Source organism: Apteryx rowi, unplaced genomic scaffold, assembly GCF_003343035.1.
Source record: "Apteryx rowi isolate R43461 unplaced genomic scaffold, aptRow1 scaffold_170, whole genome shotgun sequence".
Classification (NCBI taxonomy): Eukaryota; Metazoa; Chordata; class Aves; order Apterygiformes; family Apterygidae; genus Apteryx; species Apteryx rowi.
This window is the reverse complement of record NW_020447975.1, coordinates 1,036,021-1,052,602: the sequence shown is the minus strand read 5'-3', so window position 1 is coordinate 1,052,602 and position 16,582 is coordinate 1,036,021. Positions and strand designations below refer to the sequence as shown.

Sequence of the window (16,582 nt, the reverse complement as noted above, 5' to 3'; positions counted from 1 at the left end):
ACTTAGAGGAAGCTATAATTTTAATGTGTATGTATTTCCTTATGTATTCTCCTTCTGCTCAACCTTTTACTAAAATAATCAGATTGGAAGCTATGATGATCATACACAAACCAATTTTGACATATCTACAGCCTCAAAATCTTTATGTGTTTATACTCGCAATTGTTTAAGTAGGAATTATCATCAATATTTTAAGAGATGGGGAACTGATGCACAYGTAAATGATTTACTATGGTCAAAGAGTCTGCAGCAGAACAGAGGAATAAACCCAGGTGTCCCAAATACTTGGCTAGCAGTTTAAACATCAGGCCATAGCTGAGTGAGGCCAGCTTCCTACCTCGTGGGTTACTGGCAACCCCTCGACACCGCACGAGAAATTCAAACCAGGGATGAGCTTCATGCAATTCCTTGTTATTCAAAATAGGACAGTTTGAAGGAGTTAAACTGGAAACAAGACAAGCAGCAGCACAGTGAAAATACAATACTCATTCATAGAAACCACCACCCTCTGCCTCAGTAACGCTCATTAAAAGTTAAGAGCATCTGACTTGGTGATACAGTAATTCATTTCATTATCGTGACAGAGTCAAATCATATCACCTATCAGTACAAGATGTGCAGCTCCAACTGATCCGCCATCTCTGGCGGTTCCCTTCTTTAAGACTACATTTCTGTGCTTGTTTGCTTCTATAAACGAAAGTAGTAGTTTCCCAGGCTGACAATCCCAAACACTTCTCAAAGAAGGGGTTCAATTCATAAAAAACATTCTTTGCATAGTCTGAATATTTTATGCAACTAGTCTGAGTTGTAGGCTTTCCTCTGTCCCACTTCTACTTTCTCACTCAACTGCACTGTTAGATCGGCGTTAGAACTAAGAATTTTTTATTGCAAAGTATTCTTTAAATGCAAAGTACACACACAGTTCCAAAACTTAGTATTTCTTTCTCCTCTTGAAATCCCAACTAATCCTAATTTAGACGGAAACCAGAAATTCCTTTATTTGTCAATGTATCGAGAATAAACCCATGCCTGTGCTCAAGTGAGAGAGTTTCTGAAGAACAAGTTGGCTTGGCTCACTTAAGATTGCACTGCTTATCGTGTTATACTGATTACACATATAATGGTTTCCTTTACTGTCTGACATGCAAATAATCATGACAAGACAACATGAACAAAGCTCCAAAATAAAGCATGAAATCTAACACACTGCCCCAGCTTTTCATGAAATGACGCTGCTGGGACCCAAGCAGTCTTTCTTGCCAAGCAGCAAGGTCCTAGGAAAATTTCTACTGACAGTTAATAAAGTTGTGTTTTACTATTTAAATCAGCATGTAATCTGATGGATGAATACARCATTCATACCTGTAGTAGTCTAAGTAAGTGTATAATAGATACTGCAAATTACGTTCTAAACAGTGAAGAACAAAACGAGTATGGAAGTCCAAACCACTTGTAGCATTGTATTTTGGAACAGGGTGAGGATTTTGCATTACTCCCCCAAGGTAAGACAATCTTTGGAGCAGAAGTTCAAAATCTTCTAACTCAGAAAGGACAAAAATTCCATTTCTATCAGAAAAAAGAAAAAGCATACACACTGATTAGGCAGCTATCTCTTTCACAAGTTCTGAAATGTGGTTTTAATTCAAAACTACAAAGCAGATCTTCTAGGGAACTATTTCATTACCAAGGCAAACATAACACACCAAAATACATAAAGTTTGATAGCACTCTACCAAGATCTTAGATGCTACTGTTCATTGCAGAGAATGAGGTGTGAAAAGTGAAATATTACAGTTAAAATTTTATCCCTTGCACTAAAATGGGCAGCAGGAATATAACCTTTATGGGAGGATTTTCATTGCTCCCATGCTTGCTACTATTTTCAGAGTATTGAAAGTGCAAGCACAAGACTAACTTTATTAAAGGATTTGTGCTGTTTTAAAAAAGGGCACCAAATACTATATAAAAATTAATAGGTATCAAAGATTTTATTAACATGTACTTCTACAACTATTTGATTTTGGTTCCATGTAAAATAGAAAATTAGTATAACACAGGAAGGGCACATACCTAGCCAGTTTGTTTAATATTTCATTTCTCATGTAGCCACTACATAACATGTTTCTGTCAACAATGTCTGGAGTCAGAAGGGGCCAGTTAACTGGTCCACGTGAAGTTTGGTGGGGCTCAGATTCTTCAATCCATGAACAAAGACTAAGCCAATCATGCTGGGCTGTCAGGTGCCTCCAAAGAGCCTCAGGATTACAGTTCTTGAATTCTGCATTAAAAAAAAAAAAACACACACACACAAAGAAGAAACTCTCACAAACAAACACTATTTAGGGAAATAGTGACATTTCTTTATATGTGTATATATTTTTAATGAGTTGGTATTTCCTTTTGCAAAGATGATGTTGAGATAAATCACTGTTACAGCTAGTTAGAGATTTACGCTGGAAAAGCTAAACACAATACTACCCTGTAACTAGCTTTACAAAACATAGAGGATTATCTCATTTACAACAAATAGCAACTCATTAGATAAGTCTTTTTCAGCTAGTTCCAGCCTCTTCTCTCCAGGAAAAACACAACTGGCTGTCAGAACACAACAGGACAAAACAGTTTGCTTCCGATTGAATCTGTAACTTACCCATTTTCAATGACAAAAAATAAGTGACCTACTGTGGTAGCACACAGCTTTGGTTTTATCAATGCCAACTCCAACACAACTGCATTATACTACTTCAAAGACACTCAAGTTTTTAATTCACAATTTCTCAAACTCTTTAGTACTCGAGTACTTGCCTTCACGTGTTTTTCTGGGGAGAAGAATCATTTCCTGAATAAGCTCATCCCACCACTGAGCCCAGTTAAACATCACTCTGAGTTCTCTACTGTGAACCTGATGTTTATCACAATTCAGGAATGAGTCTAAAACAGCTGTATGTCTGGAAAATTCTTGTTCCTTTCTCCAGTTCGTGAAACTGCAATGAAGTTTTCCATTAATACATATTCTACTACTCTTTAAAAAACAAGAGAYGATGAAAGGATCAATAAGTTTTGCTAGTTCTTTTTTAGAAAGAGCTCTGCAAGTGGCAGAAGGACTTATTTCAGCCAAGAGTGTGACAGCGCATATAAAAGCGATCAGCAAAGAATAATTTTTCCAAAGCTGACATATTAAACAGTAAATATGGTAACATTTTTACAGTTATTTAATTTTAAAATGAGAACATTTGGTAAGAGATTTTTCTAAGTTGCATTATGTTGCAATATTATGGATATCATACCAAAAAACAGAGCAAACATTCCACCTCAGTATGTTTCATTTGATCAACAATTCTAATAATATCCTTAGTTATTAAAAATGCTTCATTTATATTGGTAACATGAACAGAAGACCTCCATTGCACTAACAATAGTAAGTCATGACTTAATCTGGAAAGAACATGACAGCAATTGTTACATTCATGAAAAAAGTCATCAGTTCCTATAGTGACCCTTACTTCTGCAAATGAAGACCTGCATGACACAAATGAAATTACAGAAGACTACATTTGTTAGTGCACTAAATCATATGGAACCCAGAAGTCAGCATATTTAAAAGTCTATTAACTTTATTAATTAATAATTAAAATCTATAAACCACATTACCTGGAAAGAGATTGAATCTCTTTATTTTCTTGGAAGGATTCTGAGTAAAAGTTTTCAACCTGATGCACAAAGTCTATCATTTTCTTCTCTTTTTCAGAAAAATAATTTTCTTCTTGTAAAACTTTCACCTTTAATTTAAATTAAAGTATTAGCTCCGATTACAGTTTTTCTCTGCTTATCATATATTAAAGCTATAAATGATCCTGCAAGTGCAAAGAGTTAACCAACTATAGGAAAAAATGCTGGATGTATTGAGGTCAATACATTTTTATTTAAATTTCAAGATGGCCAGGATTTGATACTCTGTGCAAGTAGATGAGAAGTAGATCAGAATCAAAATAAAGAAATGACACTTTAACCAGTTTTACTTTAACTGCAAATACAAAAGACCACAGGTATGTCACCAGTGTTTCAGCAGCTATATTTCATGGATGAAGGGACAAAAACAGTTTGTTCCCATTCTGAAAACATGTTCAATACAATGCTTCTCTCTGCATAAATACAGAAAAAGTTAAAAGTTTTCAGAGCTGAGAACATCAGATAGACAAAAAAGGCCTTTTCTACACTTACCAACAAATCTCGTACACTTCTATCAACTGTGTAGAAACATATCTTATGCAATTCTTCCTTCACATCAAAACCCTAACAAAAAAGAAGACATTAATTGTATGCAAACAGTACAAATGCAGCTGTACAAATGCATCTGCTTTCTTTCCAAAGCACAGAACCTTTTACAAGCATGCTTATGATATTCTCTTCACCACATGGAACAGATCAAGTTCAGTACTGCCCTCATCCACACCTGAATAAAACTACTAGAGATAAYGTAATAACCCATTGATCTGTGTGATCTCACCAGCATGCTTGCATATAAAACTTGTATCCTTTGCTACCTAACTTGTCAGAATCACTGTTACGCTTCGCTGGTCATGACATCAGTCAACACACATTCATAAATGTGCCTTCTTGGTGTTCTGAAGGAACATTAGTAATCAAACCAATTCTTAAAAACATGTTCATTTTAATTGTACAAAATATATTTGGTAGAATCATAACAAGAATCAATAAGAAAGCTAAGATCCCCCCCCCCACAGCATTCATTTATTTCATTTGTCATAAAGAAGTGTTTAGATTTATCAGTATGCTTATTGAACAACTCTCACCATGTTTCTTAAAAGTTCTGAGGCCTCTCTGGTATTGTCCTTCAGAAGACGGTCATAGACCAAATTTAAACCTGTTTGAATAAATTCCTGAATACTTTGAGCAGGATGCTGACGCATATGGAAGAAGGTCTGGGCCTCTGGTACTTTGTTGCTTAAAATGGCATCAGCAATGACTTCCTAAAAGAGAAAAATACTTCTGGAACAAACTGATCCTATTAATCTACAATACTACTATCTTTATGTTCCCTATTTTGACTTTTTCCCAATAATTTGAAGACATTTTCATATTAATCATTTCCTTGAATACATTTCATAATAATACTTGAAAACTGATTATTCGTTTTTACCTCTGTTGTTAGTTTCTCCCACATTTGGCTTTCCTCTATTGTAGGCATGTCCTCATCAAGATCACTTCCTATGTGTATGGTATTTGTCTGCAGTCGAGGAAACTTGACTATAAACGCTCTAAGGTCGATAATGTAATCTGATAAAATATTTGCAGCCTTCTGCAGGTATTCATCCAGTTCTGTCGAGAACATCCAAGATATCAGTAAAACGGAAATTAATGATACGGCATTCTTGCTGCTTATCAATGCTGAAGGCATTCTCCCTACTTCAATAAACTAAGCACACCTCAGAGGAAAGAAGACGTGAGCTCTGAACAGGAACTGAGACTAACCGCTTCTGTTGGGATACAGTCACAATCCTACCAGTGCTCCAGAGGTCCACCTGTCTTCACTGATCTGTTTGCCCCTTCAGGGACTAGCAGATGACAACTGAAATTTTTAATCAATCCAACCAATTATTAGTCAGGTGAGTCCTCTTAAAAATGCAGGGGCATTCTACCATAACATTCATGTAGTAAGAAGCAAAGACTATTAAAAATCACGTAGAAAAAATGTTTTTTAAAAACAAGAATCAATGGCCTGCATTTTTTACTGTCACAAGAAATCAGTTTTGCTTTAAGATGTGTAGTCTGCTGGTCCACAGACTAAAAAGCACCACCGAGACAGCCATGCAGCCAAAAAGCAGGAAAGCACACTGTACATTGGACATGTCACCCTGCTCCCCAATAGCTCTCTCTAGCAAAACAAAGACTGAGCGCTTTGGAAACTGAAAGATAACCTCAAGGGCGGGACACTGAGAAAGTCTTTCAAAAAGGAAGAGAAGAGACAGGGAAAATGCCAGTCAGTTGCCCTCTGGATTTCTGTTATTTTAAAACTTGGTATTCCAAGTTGTACTCTATTCTTGAACCTTTTAGCCATAGTTCAAATAGCAACATTTCAGCAGTAGTGACAGCTTAATCAGTCATTCACTCCCACATCCATCCTACACACCCTGTCAGAAGCTTGTTCTTGCTTCTGTGCCACTCTTTGCCTTATACAGTGAATCAGAATGGGAAGTGTTCCAGATAAAAAATAACCTGGTAGGCTCTTTTTCACCTGTATCAGTTTCTTCAACTAATTTATTCCATTCCACAGGCACAGAAATACTTGTGCCAACATGGTTCAAGTGGTAGCACTGAGAAAAGAACAAGCAGCTGACRGCCAAGCTCAAGCCATTTAAGTGCGCTACTATCAAGCATCCAGTAATAGCCTTAAAGTCCAATTCTCTCATTCTTATGTTTCCAGAAGTCCCCTTATGACCATACACACAGTCTGATCTGAAAGCCTGCTCAAAAGGCTTAATTTATATCATAGCTGTTCAGGCTAACACACATACTGTATTCAGATTAATTTCTCATGTTTCCCCCTTAAATAATATCTTTTATTTACTTAACTCTAGCCCAAGGTTTTTTGTTAATTCTAAGCAAATTCAGGCTTTCAATCTAAAAACTGAGATGTTCTTACTCCAACTAAACAATGACATATTATATTACTACACAATTCCAAATTAGTAATCTTACCCTCTGTATGCAAAAAAATCCCTTCAAGTTGTTTGTTAAGGAAAGTCAATGTGAGGTTCAGCAGCTGCTCAGAAAAGTGTTTACTTTGAGTCTCCAAATCATTTTCTCTGATTGCTGAGCAAAGCAAATTTAAGGCTGGCCTCAGCTCTTCCAAATCTGCAATATTTACATAAAAAGTTAAAACACCTACATTCTACCATATGACCGATTACTTCACAAAAATTTAAATTAGAACCCRCAAAGGTATGCTACTAAAATCTTCTAAGATCTGTCAAAAAATATGGGTAACATGCTTTGCCTTCACATCAAAACGCTTGGAATACTGATGCCAATATTAGAACACAGCCAAAAAACACACTTTATGCACCATTTTTCTCATTTTCCAGGAGTAAAAAAGCCAAAATATAGCATCATCCAAACATACAAGAGAAAAGGCAAGTCAATATGCTATTACAAAAAAACCCACACAAATAGAAAGGTAATTACATTTAAATCTCAATGTAGCTTAAAGTATTTTACTTACTTTTCAGGAACAACTGGGATGCAGTATCAGTACTCTGTTCAGGTCCAGAACAGGATGAAGAAAGACTGAAAAGATTTTCTTTGCTTTTTAAAAACAAGTCTACTGTGTCTAGTTGACGGTTCTCCAAACCAGCCTAGACAAATATGCAGCAACACTATTATACATATATTCTAAAAATGTGTATCGTACACTTATTGCTAATGTTTATACTTCATATTCAGTAACAAAGTATACATGCAGAAAAACAAAGAAATTTAAACTGTGTGCACAATAACTGCAGTTTAAATTAACAAGGTTATTGGTGAAATACCTGCCATGCTCCTTTGGTAGGTTTTGYAGACAACCCCACCCCTATATCTTTAAAGAGACAATGTTAATTCAGCAATTTATTACAGTTTTCTCAGGGATGCAAAATAAATAGTGTGAGAATCATGACTTTGAATATGCTTTCAGCAACTTAAAATTGCTATGGAAAAACTCCCTGTCAATCTACTTTCCATCCCACCCTTAAAACAAACCCTCAAAACTCCAACAAATGTCTTCATCTTCATTCTCCCTCCCTCCAAGCATGACTGGAAACACACACTGACAGTGTACTGAATGATCATGTGGTCAGACTGTTGTAGAGTCCCAGGCTTCCGGAACAGTATTTTTTTAAACAAGGATCTCTATCATCTAAAAGCAGAATTAGAGTCCTGAAAAAGTTCAGACACACAAGATCTGCTTTGTCATCAGGTACACCAAAAATATTTTATCACCTGCCGGTAAGGGACGAGCAACTTTTAGATGCTTTAATTTTCCTCCTGATTTTACAAGAGGGACATGATAAAACCAAAAATCTAGTTCCAGTGATTTATTTTAATATTTGATATTTTACAAGAGAGAAACTGCTGCAGAAATTGGTAAAAATGCTTTCAGGGCCAATTAAGAGGGGGCTTTTGTGCACTGCTTACTTTAAAAAAAGGCTTTTTTAATGCATGTTAACTTTAGTGCTGCATTTCTTCTCTTAGGTTACTTATTTAGGTTACTTGGCTGTTTTTATTTTCTATTTATAGTAACTAAAACACTACTTTTTTCCTTTAGGTTACTGAGACATACTCTCAATTATGTCTAGAAATAATCTTAACATCACTAAATGACTTTCACTACTTTAAAGATGTATTTTCATTATCTGTAAGACATGAATCAAACTTGTTTACCTCTAGCGCATGCATAGGAATCGAACATCGTCCCCATCCATTGAGATGACAAACGGCATCTACGACTCCAGCGCTGCCATAGATCATCAGTCTGTTCAAGAACTCTTCTTGAGTTAAACCGAACAGAATTAAGGAGAGACCATGCTCTAAATAAAAGAATCAAATGATAATTAAAATCATATAAGCAAGTTGCTACAYGGCAACATTTACATCTACAGCCTCTCTTTCAAAATGATGATACTAAGTTGCAGTTGCTCCATTTGGATTTTACCTCAGCAAGAATGCATTACAAATTAGCAAACAGCAGTGAGATAGACAGGAGAGAATGGCACTACAAACAAACATGTTTTTAACAGAAGCCTACATMAGAACAATCATAACAAATCTCACCTGTCAGAAGTAAACATAATGGTGCTTCACTACAATCCACATAAACACAATTTTTGCCGAAGTGGTAATACRTCACATCTTGTGACTCTAAATCCCAGAGAGCAACAGTCAATCCTTTGTCACTTGTTAATACTACAAACAGCGCTTTAAATGCAGTCACAGATTTACACTCCAGTTTCACCATTTCTTGTGATCCTTCAACAGGTATTTGTTTCCACTGCTGTCCTCCATTGCTGATATTTGTATCATCATTTTGTAACTGTTTGGAAAGGACACATGCGGCATCTTGTGGAGCAATGGCTGTGGTCGCCTCAGAACTTTCATAGATTAGAGAATCATGATATTCAAGATGGGGAAAATACTGGTACCAAGGCAAATTGCCATACACCAAATTTGGATAATCTGTTTTTCTTTTCCTTATTACATTACACAGTGAGGATAAGTGTGCCTTCCAGGACCTGGTATGAAGAAAAAAGTTATCTATAATAACAGTTATTATGCCAAGAGAAACATAGAGATCAACTTTTAAAGTTTCATCAGTCAAATAATATACATTTAGATTTACAGATTACATCCAGCATCTTGTATTCTAGCCTTAACATGTCCCCAGTTTATTTCTATTCAAATACTGACTGCAGTCAAGTAGAACGATCACAACTCCATTAGCTGATAAAGTCCACTAAGTTTAGTATTTTTACTGGAAGTTTTTTCTTTTCCTCACAGAAAATCTTTCAGTGGAATGAAATGAATTCACAGGACTGAATAGTTACTGCCTTTACTTGAAGTCATAATTAGTATATTTTATTAGTATTAACACCTCCATAACTGAAGTTCACAACAWAGCTGAAATGTTTTATATGAACACAAAGTAATTTGAAGTCCATGTGTACTCATCTGTATTAAACATGCAACAAACTGCAAAGAACTTGGAATACAAAAATCTGCCAATACTGGCTCAAACTTGTGCCCATGCAGCAAACAGTAATTACTATTTGAAAGTTGTTCAACAACATATGTAAAGTTGTCTTGGTCCGTCTCCTAACAGCATCCTAACATTCATATAAGATTTAAAGCAGGATGAGCTTTCACACATCTTATTCCATTTGCAACAACTGCAGTTTTAAGAATTCTGTAGTTTAGTGATCGCTGCTCTGTAGGAGGCAAAAACCAGCCCATCTTAGAAGTTATTTTCATGATGTACCTGTCTGTCCGGAAAGACAATGTCATAAGYTCCATACTATAATCAGAACTAGCAAGGTCATCCTCATCAAGTCCTTCAGGTGGCTTCACTGGAAGATTTTCAGGATCTCTCTTACAGAGCAAATGCTCAGGGAACTGTCTGCAAAGAAAGAAATACTAAAATTCAGTTTTCACCTGCCTCATGATTTAAGCATTTTTTTTTCCCCATATTTAACTACTCCACCAGCAAAGCTACAACTGAAATTGGAAACAAATCCAAAATTGGAGCTATCACAGAGAAGCAGTTTTCTCTCAAATTAATATCATTCACATRAATGTCCACATAAGCCATCAAAACCTGATGTTATTTCTTTTGAGGTGGACAACCTCCAAATTACAACCTAGGCCTATTTTGTCAAGCAAAATTGGTAAAGCTGTAACAGAACAGTTTAACAATCCCATGCCCTATAGTACTTCCAAAAGTGCTACCAACTACCAGTGCCAGTAATTAACAGCCCATAGCCTAATCTTCCCAGAAAAAAAAATAAAGTCCATTATTTCTTTTTTTAAAGTAACAGAACAAAAACTGAAGCAAATTGGCAATCTTTGAAGAAATGTGATTTTTAAAAATTATTTTTGACCTATCATAGAGCCAGGACTCAAAATACACAGCTGATAGCATCTGAGCTGCTAGAATACCAAGATTAGGCAATTTCTTAATGTTAGTTGTTCTCGAAATTTGTATTTAGGMATTCTGTTGCAAACATACCTGAAATACGTGTTTAGATCCACCGAAATGGCACAGTTGGAAGAACTGATGATCACAGCAACACTGAGATCATGCGACACTTTTACTGCAGTGAGCGGCAATGGGATGGTTGTACTCTTGTCCTCATCCTCCATGTCTCCCTGGCAGAGTGCTATGTCAATGCTTGCTAGATGTGCGCCATCAAAAGAATCAAATATATCTTTGTATACAGTATCAAAGAAAATGCCAGGCTTCAGACTATTCAGCAGACAAGAAATTACATAGGAGGAGGAAGGCAATGAATTTGTTAACTTCACAGCCCAAGTCAATCTTTGCACAGCAACATATTCAGAATTACTTGTTTTACAAGAGCACTCTAAGCCCAATGATGATCAGAAGTGAACAGTGCTAGGTGCTGTACAAACACATAACCTATGCCACTTCAAAAGAGTTAATTTATACTTAGAAGTGAACTGGGACAAATACTGCACGCTTTGAACTGAATTTCAGCTTACTTTTTCTAATTCTTATTATCCAGCTTGGAAAAAAAGTACACCAGTTTTCACAGTATGTATACAGTTTTAACAAACTGCTGTAAAACTAAGAAGTCTTCTTTAATTTTGGCCTTGCTTTAATGTAACTCTATACCAAATGGTTTAAAAGCTGAAGAACATCTCAACAAATAACAATTAACATGACAAATACTGTAGCATTAATCTGAGACTCCTTCAATGCTCAGAAAACTTTGGTTGRAAGGCAATAAGCTCCAATTTTAAACTCTGGGTAAGACTATCCAGTAAGGAAAACTATTTGGACAACCGTGACCAAGCACAAATAGAGGAAGCTCTGCCAGTGGTTAGTGTCTCCTATTTAGGAAAACAGTGTATAGCCTTTTCAAAAATTTGAACTTGAATTGAATTGAAAATTGACAAGAGCARGTTAAAGCTGAGCACCTTGCAAAATAATCTGACAGGTCTGAGCTCCTGTTCATCAGGACACAAAAGACAGATAACTGTTTTCCAAGCTCTGATGCACTGAATATCTATAGACTATTTCTAAAGGATCTAATTAAGAACAGAAAGCCTACTGGCAGTAGGCTTCAGCTTGCCATACGCATATTCACATATGAAAAAATGTTGAAAACCATTATTCCAGTGTGAAACAGATATCCAGTGACAAGCTGAGAAACTAGATTCGATATATGATTTTGACATTTTTTTACTACAATGACTGGTACTTTACTACACAACCCCTTTGTTGAAAGCATCTTCAAAATAGAGAGGCTTGAATTTCTTTAATGAAGTTTGTGTTAAATCCTGACAGAATTCCAAAACAGAAAACTGACTTTATTCTTCCAGATCATTTACACTGAGAGCCATTCTCTATCTCAAAGGATACAAATCCAGCCAGAACTGTCTAACAAAAACAGAATTCCCCTGCAGAAATTTGTATCTGTTATTCTTTCCAAAACTTGTGGAGCCATATCAAGGGTAAAGCAGTCACACGTCTCTAAGTGTGAGTCTTCTCCAGGAAAGGTAAAATGCACAAGAATAAAGTTATTGAGCAGGAGTATGCATGTGTTGTCCTTAAAAGACAGGATCTTTGAAGACCAAACTGAAGACAGACCTGCAAATTTAAAGACAATATTTTAGGACGCTAACAAACTGATACTTTTGATTGTAAAGGTATCTTAATAAAATTGTAGCTCAAATTCATTTCCTCAGCTACCGTCTTAAAAAAGCTTGGCTTTGTGTGTGTTCAGCAGTGTTATTTTGTTTTAAATCTGACATTTTATATCTGGAACACTAATGTTACAAGAATTCTCTAAAACAGTGCTGGCTGTTTAAGTAGGTACTACTGTAAAGGACAAAAAAAAAAGAAACAGAAAAAAATCTTTCAGTCAACACTACATAAAAGCTACTATCTTTGGAAATAAAAATATTTTAGCAAGGGAGACTGTTTAAGAACATGTAAAACATCAAAGCCTTAAATCCTGCAGAGTGTGTATTTTAACTCTCTATTTTTTGCTAATCATGGAACATAAAGTTAAACACACACTTCCTTTTTGCAGGATTAGCAAACAGCCCCATCCCTGTTTTCTTCCCATCAGTTCTAAAATTAAAGGGATAATTTGAGACAGCAGGGCTGCATGAATATGTTTGTTAAGCTTATTCGTAATACTTTATAACATCCAAACACCTTACCCTACAAAAGTTTTTTAATTCCCTCTAGCAATATCATCTTTGAACACGGAAATGTCCCTATTTTTTTTCAAGGTCATTAATACTGCTACCAATCATGTTAAATCAATATGGGACCTCCAAACCACTAATGTACAGAAAATAGTGTGAAAATATTTTACACTTTCCTAATGCTCAATCTTGTTGCCTCTACTTGTTTCACCAGATGAAGCAGAATTAGCCCTATAATAATTTCACATATGGAATAGACATTGAAATTTACTCACTAATATTTTTAACTTCAAGGAACTTTTTAAGTGCATCTTCCTTACAACTGTGCAGGGAAATCAGGTTGTATTTTCCRTCTTCTGCAGTGAATTCATAGACAAACAGTTCATGACTTTTACTAAGAGTCAGTATTTTTGTCTTGTCTGCTTGCAGATCATAATCTTCTGTACTCTCCCACATGAAGCTGAAGATACAACATCCAATATATTTATTCACCTTGCTCTTTTTCCACATAACGTACATTGAACAGTTCTGGAAGCTTGCTAGCGACAGACAGCGTAATTTTAATCTTTTGCAGTAGAGATTCCAATCTCCCCACAATACTATTAAACATTTCACCCCAGCAGAGATTGCAATGCAGGGCAGTGCTTGGGGTAYCCCTACTTCTCCTCTCAGAAGGATAAAAGGTTTTTCTATCCTCTTGGGTCTCCTCCCTTCACTCTTCCGTGTTATGTGGCACATGAGTGATGCTCTGCTTCAGGACTTCTTTTAGGAGGGGTAACAGCAGCACTGTCAGCTAGAGAGAAACAGAGCTGCCAGGCCATTTCCAGCCATTCTGTCTCCCTACTGCTAGGGCTGAGAAACTCTTCAGGTGACTCCATACCTGCTCCCACATGGGAGCAGGCAAAGAGGAAACAGCTAGAAGGCCACTCAGGATGATGCAGAGTGGAACACAAGAACACCCTAACAGTGTTGGTACTGCTTGACACTGCAAACATTCAGAACTGCAATCTGATTGTGGTTTTGACTCAACATTAAAAGTTACCAAAGCAGATGAAAAACATCTCATGTGATTGCTGCATGTCACRCCCAAGAGCTTGTCACTGACCACGAGACAAGGAAGTCCAACACTCAGGGCACTATGAAATTCAAAGCCAGCAATTCTACAAAGCTAGTGGAAATAGTTCTTATTTTTGATTTACTGTAATGAATGCAGCCATCCCACAACTAAAGAATAAGCAGATATGGCCTTCCTAACCCCAGCAGTGGGATTTTAGGGGAGCACACCACATTTCAAGGCAGGGTTTGAAAGACCCCCTCGGCCTCCTGGAGCTCTCAGGGTCTCCCCTCGCCTGTGCAGGGTTGTTCCCTCTGGGGGAGCGCCTCAGCCCCTAGGGCCGAGCCGGTGCCTCTCACCAAAGCAGAGGAACCCCGGGGAGCCCCTCCCAGCCCCCCCTTCCCCTGCTCGCCCCCCACCACTTACTCAGCCCAGTCTCCCGGGAGGACGCTGCCCCGGGCCCGGCCTCCGCTGCCCGGCACCAGCGACTGCAGGTAGATCCCGCCAGGGGCCAGGAGGCTGCCCAGAGCGTCCTGGCCCCCGCTCAGCTGGACCCGGGCCGCGTCCCGCAGGAAGCCCCGCGCCTCCTCCGAGAGGGGCGCCAGCAGGACGCGCAGCTCCCGCTTCGCCCCCTCCATCCTCCTCAGGGCGGGCCGCGACCCCCGGCCTAACCGCCGCCCGCGCCCCGACCCGCCGCCACCACCACCACCGCCTGCTCCCCCGCCGCCATCTCGGACGGGACAGCCCTTCCTTCCGGTCGGCTGACAGATCTGGCCAACCCCCATCGCCCGCCTACAGCTCCCAGCAGGCAGCGCGCCGGCTCCGCGCCGCAGAGCACTGCCTGCTGGGAGCTGTAGTCTCCTGGCGGCCGCCCGAGTTTGGGCCCAGCCGGGCGTGCTGCGCCCGTCGGTCCCCGCGGGCGGGTGGCGGAGCCTGAGAGGAGAGATCCCCTCTGGGGACTTTGATGTTAACCACACAACCTGGGGGCACGGCTCTGCACAGCGCCRAGCAGCCTGGAAGTAGCCTGAAAACTACAGCAAACCTAACCCCGAATTCCCATTATCTGACCTTCACGTTCAACTTGTGGCTCTATTTTCAAAATTAAATTAACCCCAATGGAACGACAGCTCTTTTCCAGATTTTCCCTTTGAAGCTTAAATACTACTGTTCCTCGGAAGAGGTGGGGTTTTCCGGGGTAAGCTATCAGTCAAAAGCCCCTCTCTTGAGGCCTGTTTCAGTGACCGGAGCGCACTAAGAGGCTTTAATGCCCCAGCCGGCCTCACCCGGGGCCTCGACCCACTCCCTGCCCATGGCCCAGGAGCCCCATTTCAGCGCAGCCCTGGGCTTCAGTCCCCACCCAGGCTGTGCCATAGGAGTGACGGTCTCCGGCTCAGCCACAGCCTGGCCCCTGCCTGGCCACGGGCCCTGTTGATCTAGACCCGGCCTGCAGACCGACCTCCCAGCCTGACCTTGGACCTGCCTCATCACCACGAACGTGCCTGGTGAGCTCGACCCTTGGTTGAACCTGGCCAGGATCTCTGGGTCTGCCCTGCTCGGGTGCTGCGGGGCTGGGCCCCTACTGCTCCCGGACAGCCTGTGCCAACACCTGTTTTTATCGAAAGGAAAACACAAATAGCCCAAGAATATTACACTTGTGCTTTCATCTAGATAGACATTAAAACATGGCAAAACCACCTTTACAATAAAAAAATTCCACTAGCAGTCCTCAAAAGAAAAAAAACACTGCCTCTTTAAATGCCCTTTTTAAGCTGTGCAGTCTATGAACTATAAGGCTCGGCTGCTTCAGCTGATAGTGCATACTTGCAAAGAAATGCCGTTTCCAAACTACATGTTTCTAGCACGTTCTCCGTCCCTGCTGGTCGCACCAAGGAAGCACAAGCCCAGCAAAGGGGATCTCAGAGCTCCTGCAAGAGCTGTTTCAGTACGTTGTTTCCAGCCGGTCCTCTGCCCCGCAGCAGCTCCACAGAGCCAGGCAGAGCCAACAGCGCTGCCCGGGGTGGCAGAGCGCCCCCGCGCTGCCTCAGGGCGGCCCCGACCCCCGCCAAACCCACGGCAACGGCCGCTCCCGCGCGGCGGCGCGGCCCCCCACATGCCGAGGAGTGCGGCCTGGGCGGGGCCTAGGCGTCTAAACCACGCCCCCTGGGGCGGGACCTCGACACCGAAACTCCACCCCGGGCGGGGCCTTGGCGCTGTAACCCCGCCCCTGGGCGTGATTCAGATATATGGCCCAACCCCTGGGCGTGGCCTCGGGAGTGAAGCCCCACCCCTTGGCGGGACCCCGCCCCCAGGGTTCGGCGCTCTGGCCCCGCCCCGCGCCCGGGAGGAAGTTCCCGCTGTGGCGGCGGCCGACGGGCGCTTCGCCGGACGGTGGCCGCGCGGGTCCGGTTCGCGCTCTCCCATGGCGGAGCGGGAGGATGTCGCTGGTGTTGGGGCTGCTGTCGCACACGCTGGGCAGGGTGCTGTGGTACTCCGGGCTCCGTAGGGGCTGCCATGCCCCGCGGAAGCAGGCCATGGAGCAGGACAAGGCGCTCGAGGTTTACGGTGACTATCGCGGGG

At 40.4% G+C, this 16,582-nt stretch overlaps 2 protein-coding genes across 6 annotated transcripts in view; one reads left to right on the top strand and one right to left on the bottom strand.

The window, feature by feature from the left end:
* The window catches only part of SPG11 (SPG11, spatacsin vesicle trafficking associated), a 39,876-nt gene extending 23,912 nt beyond the window's left edge, over positions 1-15,964 (bottom strand). The window contains exons 1-17 of one of the 5 annotated variants that reach the window (XM_026060780.1): positions 15,827-15,964; positions 13,227-13,411; positions 12,158-12,385; positions 10,781-10,979; positions 10,034-10,171; positions 8,833-9,290; positions 8,443-8,588; positions 7,244-7,376; positions 6,721-6,876; positions 5,162-5,340; positions 4,815-4,991; positions 4,222-4,293; positions 3,652-3,779; positions 2,806-2,984; positions 2,071-2,278; positions 1,363-1,566; positions 338-444 (exon numbers count right to left, since the gene is read on the bottom strand). In XM_026060780.1, coding sequence (XP_025916565.1) covers positions 338-444; positions 1,363-1,566; positions 2,071-2,278; positions 2,806-2,984; positions 3,652-3,779; positions 4,222-4,293; positions 4,815-4,991; positions 5,162-5,340; positions 6,721-6,876; positions 7,244-7,376; positions 8,443-8,588; positions 8,833-9,290; positions 10,034-10,171; positions 10,781-10,979; positions 12,158-12,385; positions 13,227-13,407 — 2,893 coding nt within the window. In that variant the 5' untranslated portion in view covers positions 13,408-13,411; positions 15,827-15,964. Of the gene's footprint in view, positions 1-337; positions 445-1,362; positions 1,567-2,070; positions 2,279-2,805; positions 2,985-3,651; positions 3,780-4,221; positions 4,294-4,814; positions 4,992-5,161; positions 5,341-6,720; positions 6,877-7,243; positions 7,377-8,442; positions 8,589-8,832; positions 9,291-10,033; positions 10,172-10,780; positions 10,980-12,157; positions 12,386-13,226; positions 14,365-14,431; positions 14,672-15,826 lie in introns of those variants that run through there. The other 4 variants (XM_026060778.1, XM_026060779.1, XM_026060781.1 and 1 more) reach the window with 4 other exon arrangements.
* Positions 15,965-16,331: 367 nt separating this feature from the next.
* CIAO2A (cytosolic iron-sulfur assembly component 2A) overlaps positions 16,332-16,582 on the top strand; it is a 9,434-nt gene continuing 9,183 nt past the window's right edge. Inside the window, exon 1 of the mRNA XM_026060699.1 lies at positions 16,332-16,567. Within this exon, the coding sequence (XP_025916484.1) occupies positions 16,441-16,567 (127 nt within the window). The 5' untranslated portion in view covers positions 16,332-16,440. The remainder of the gene's footprint in view (positions 16,568-16,582) is intronic.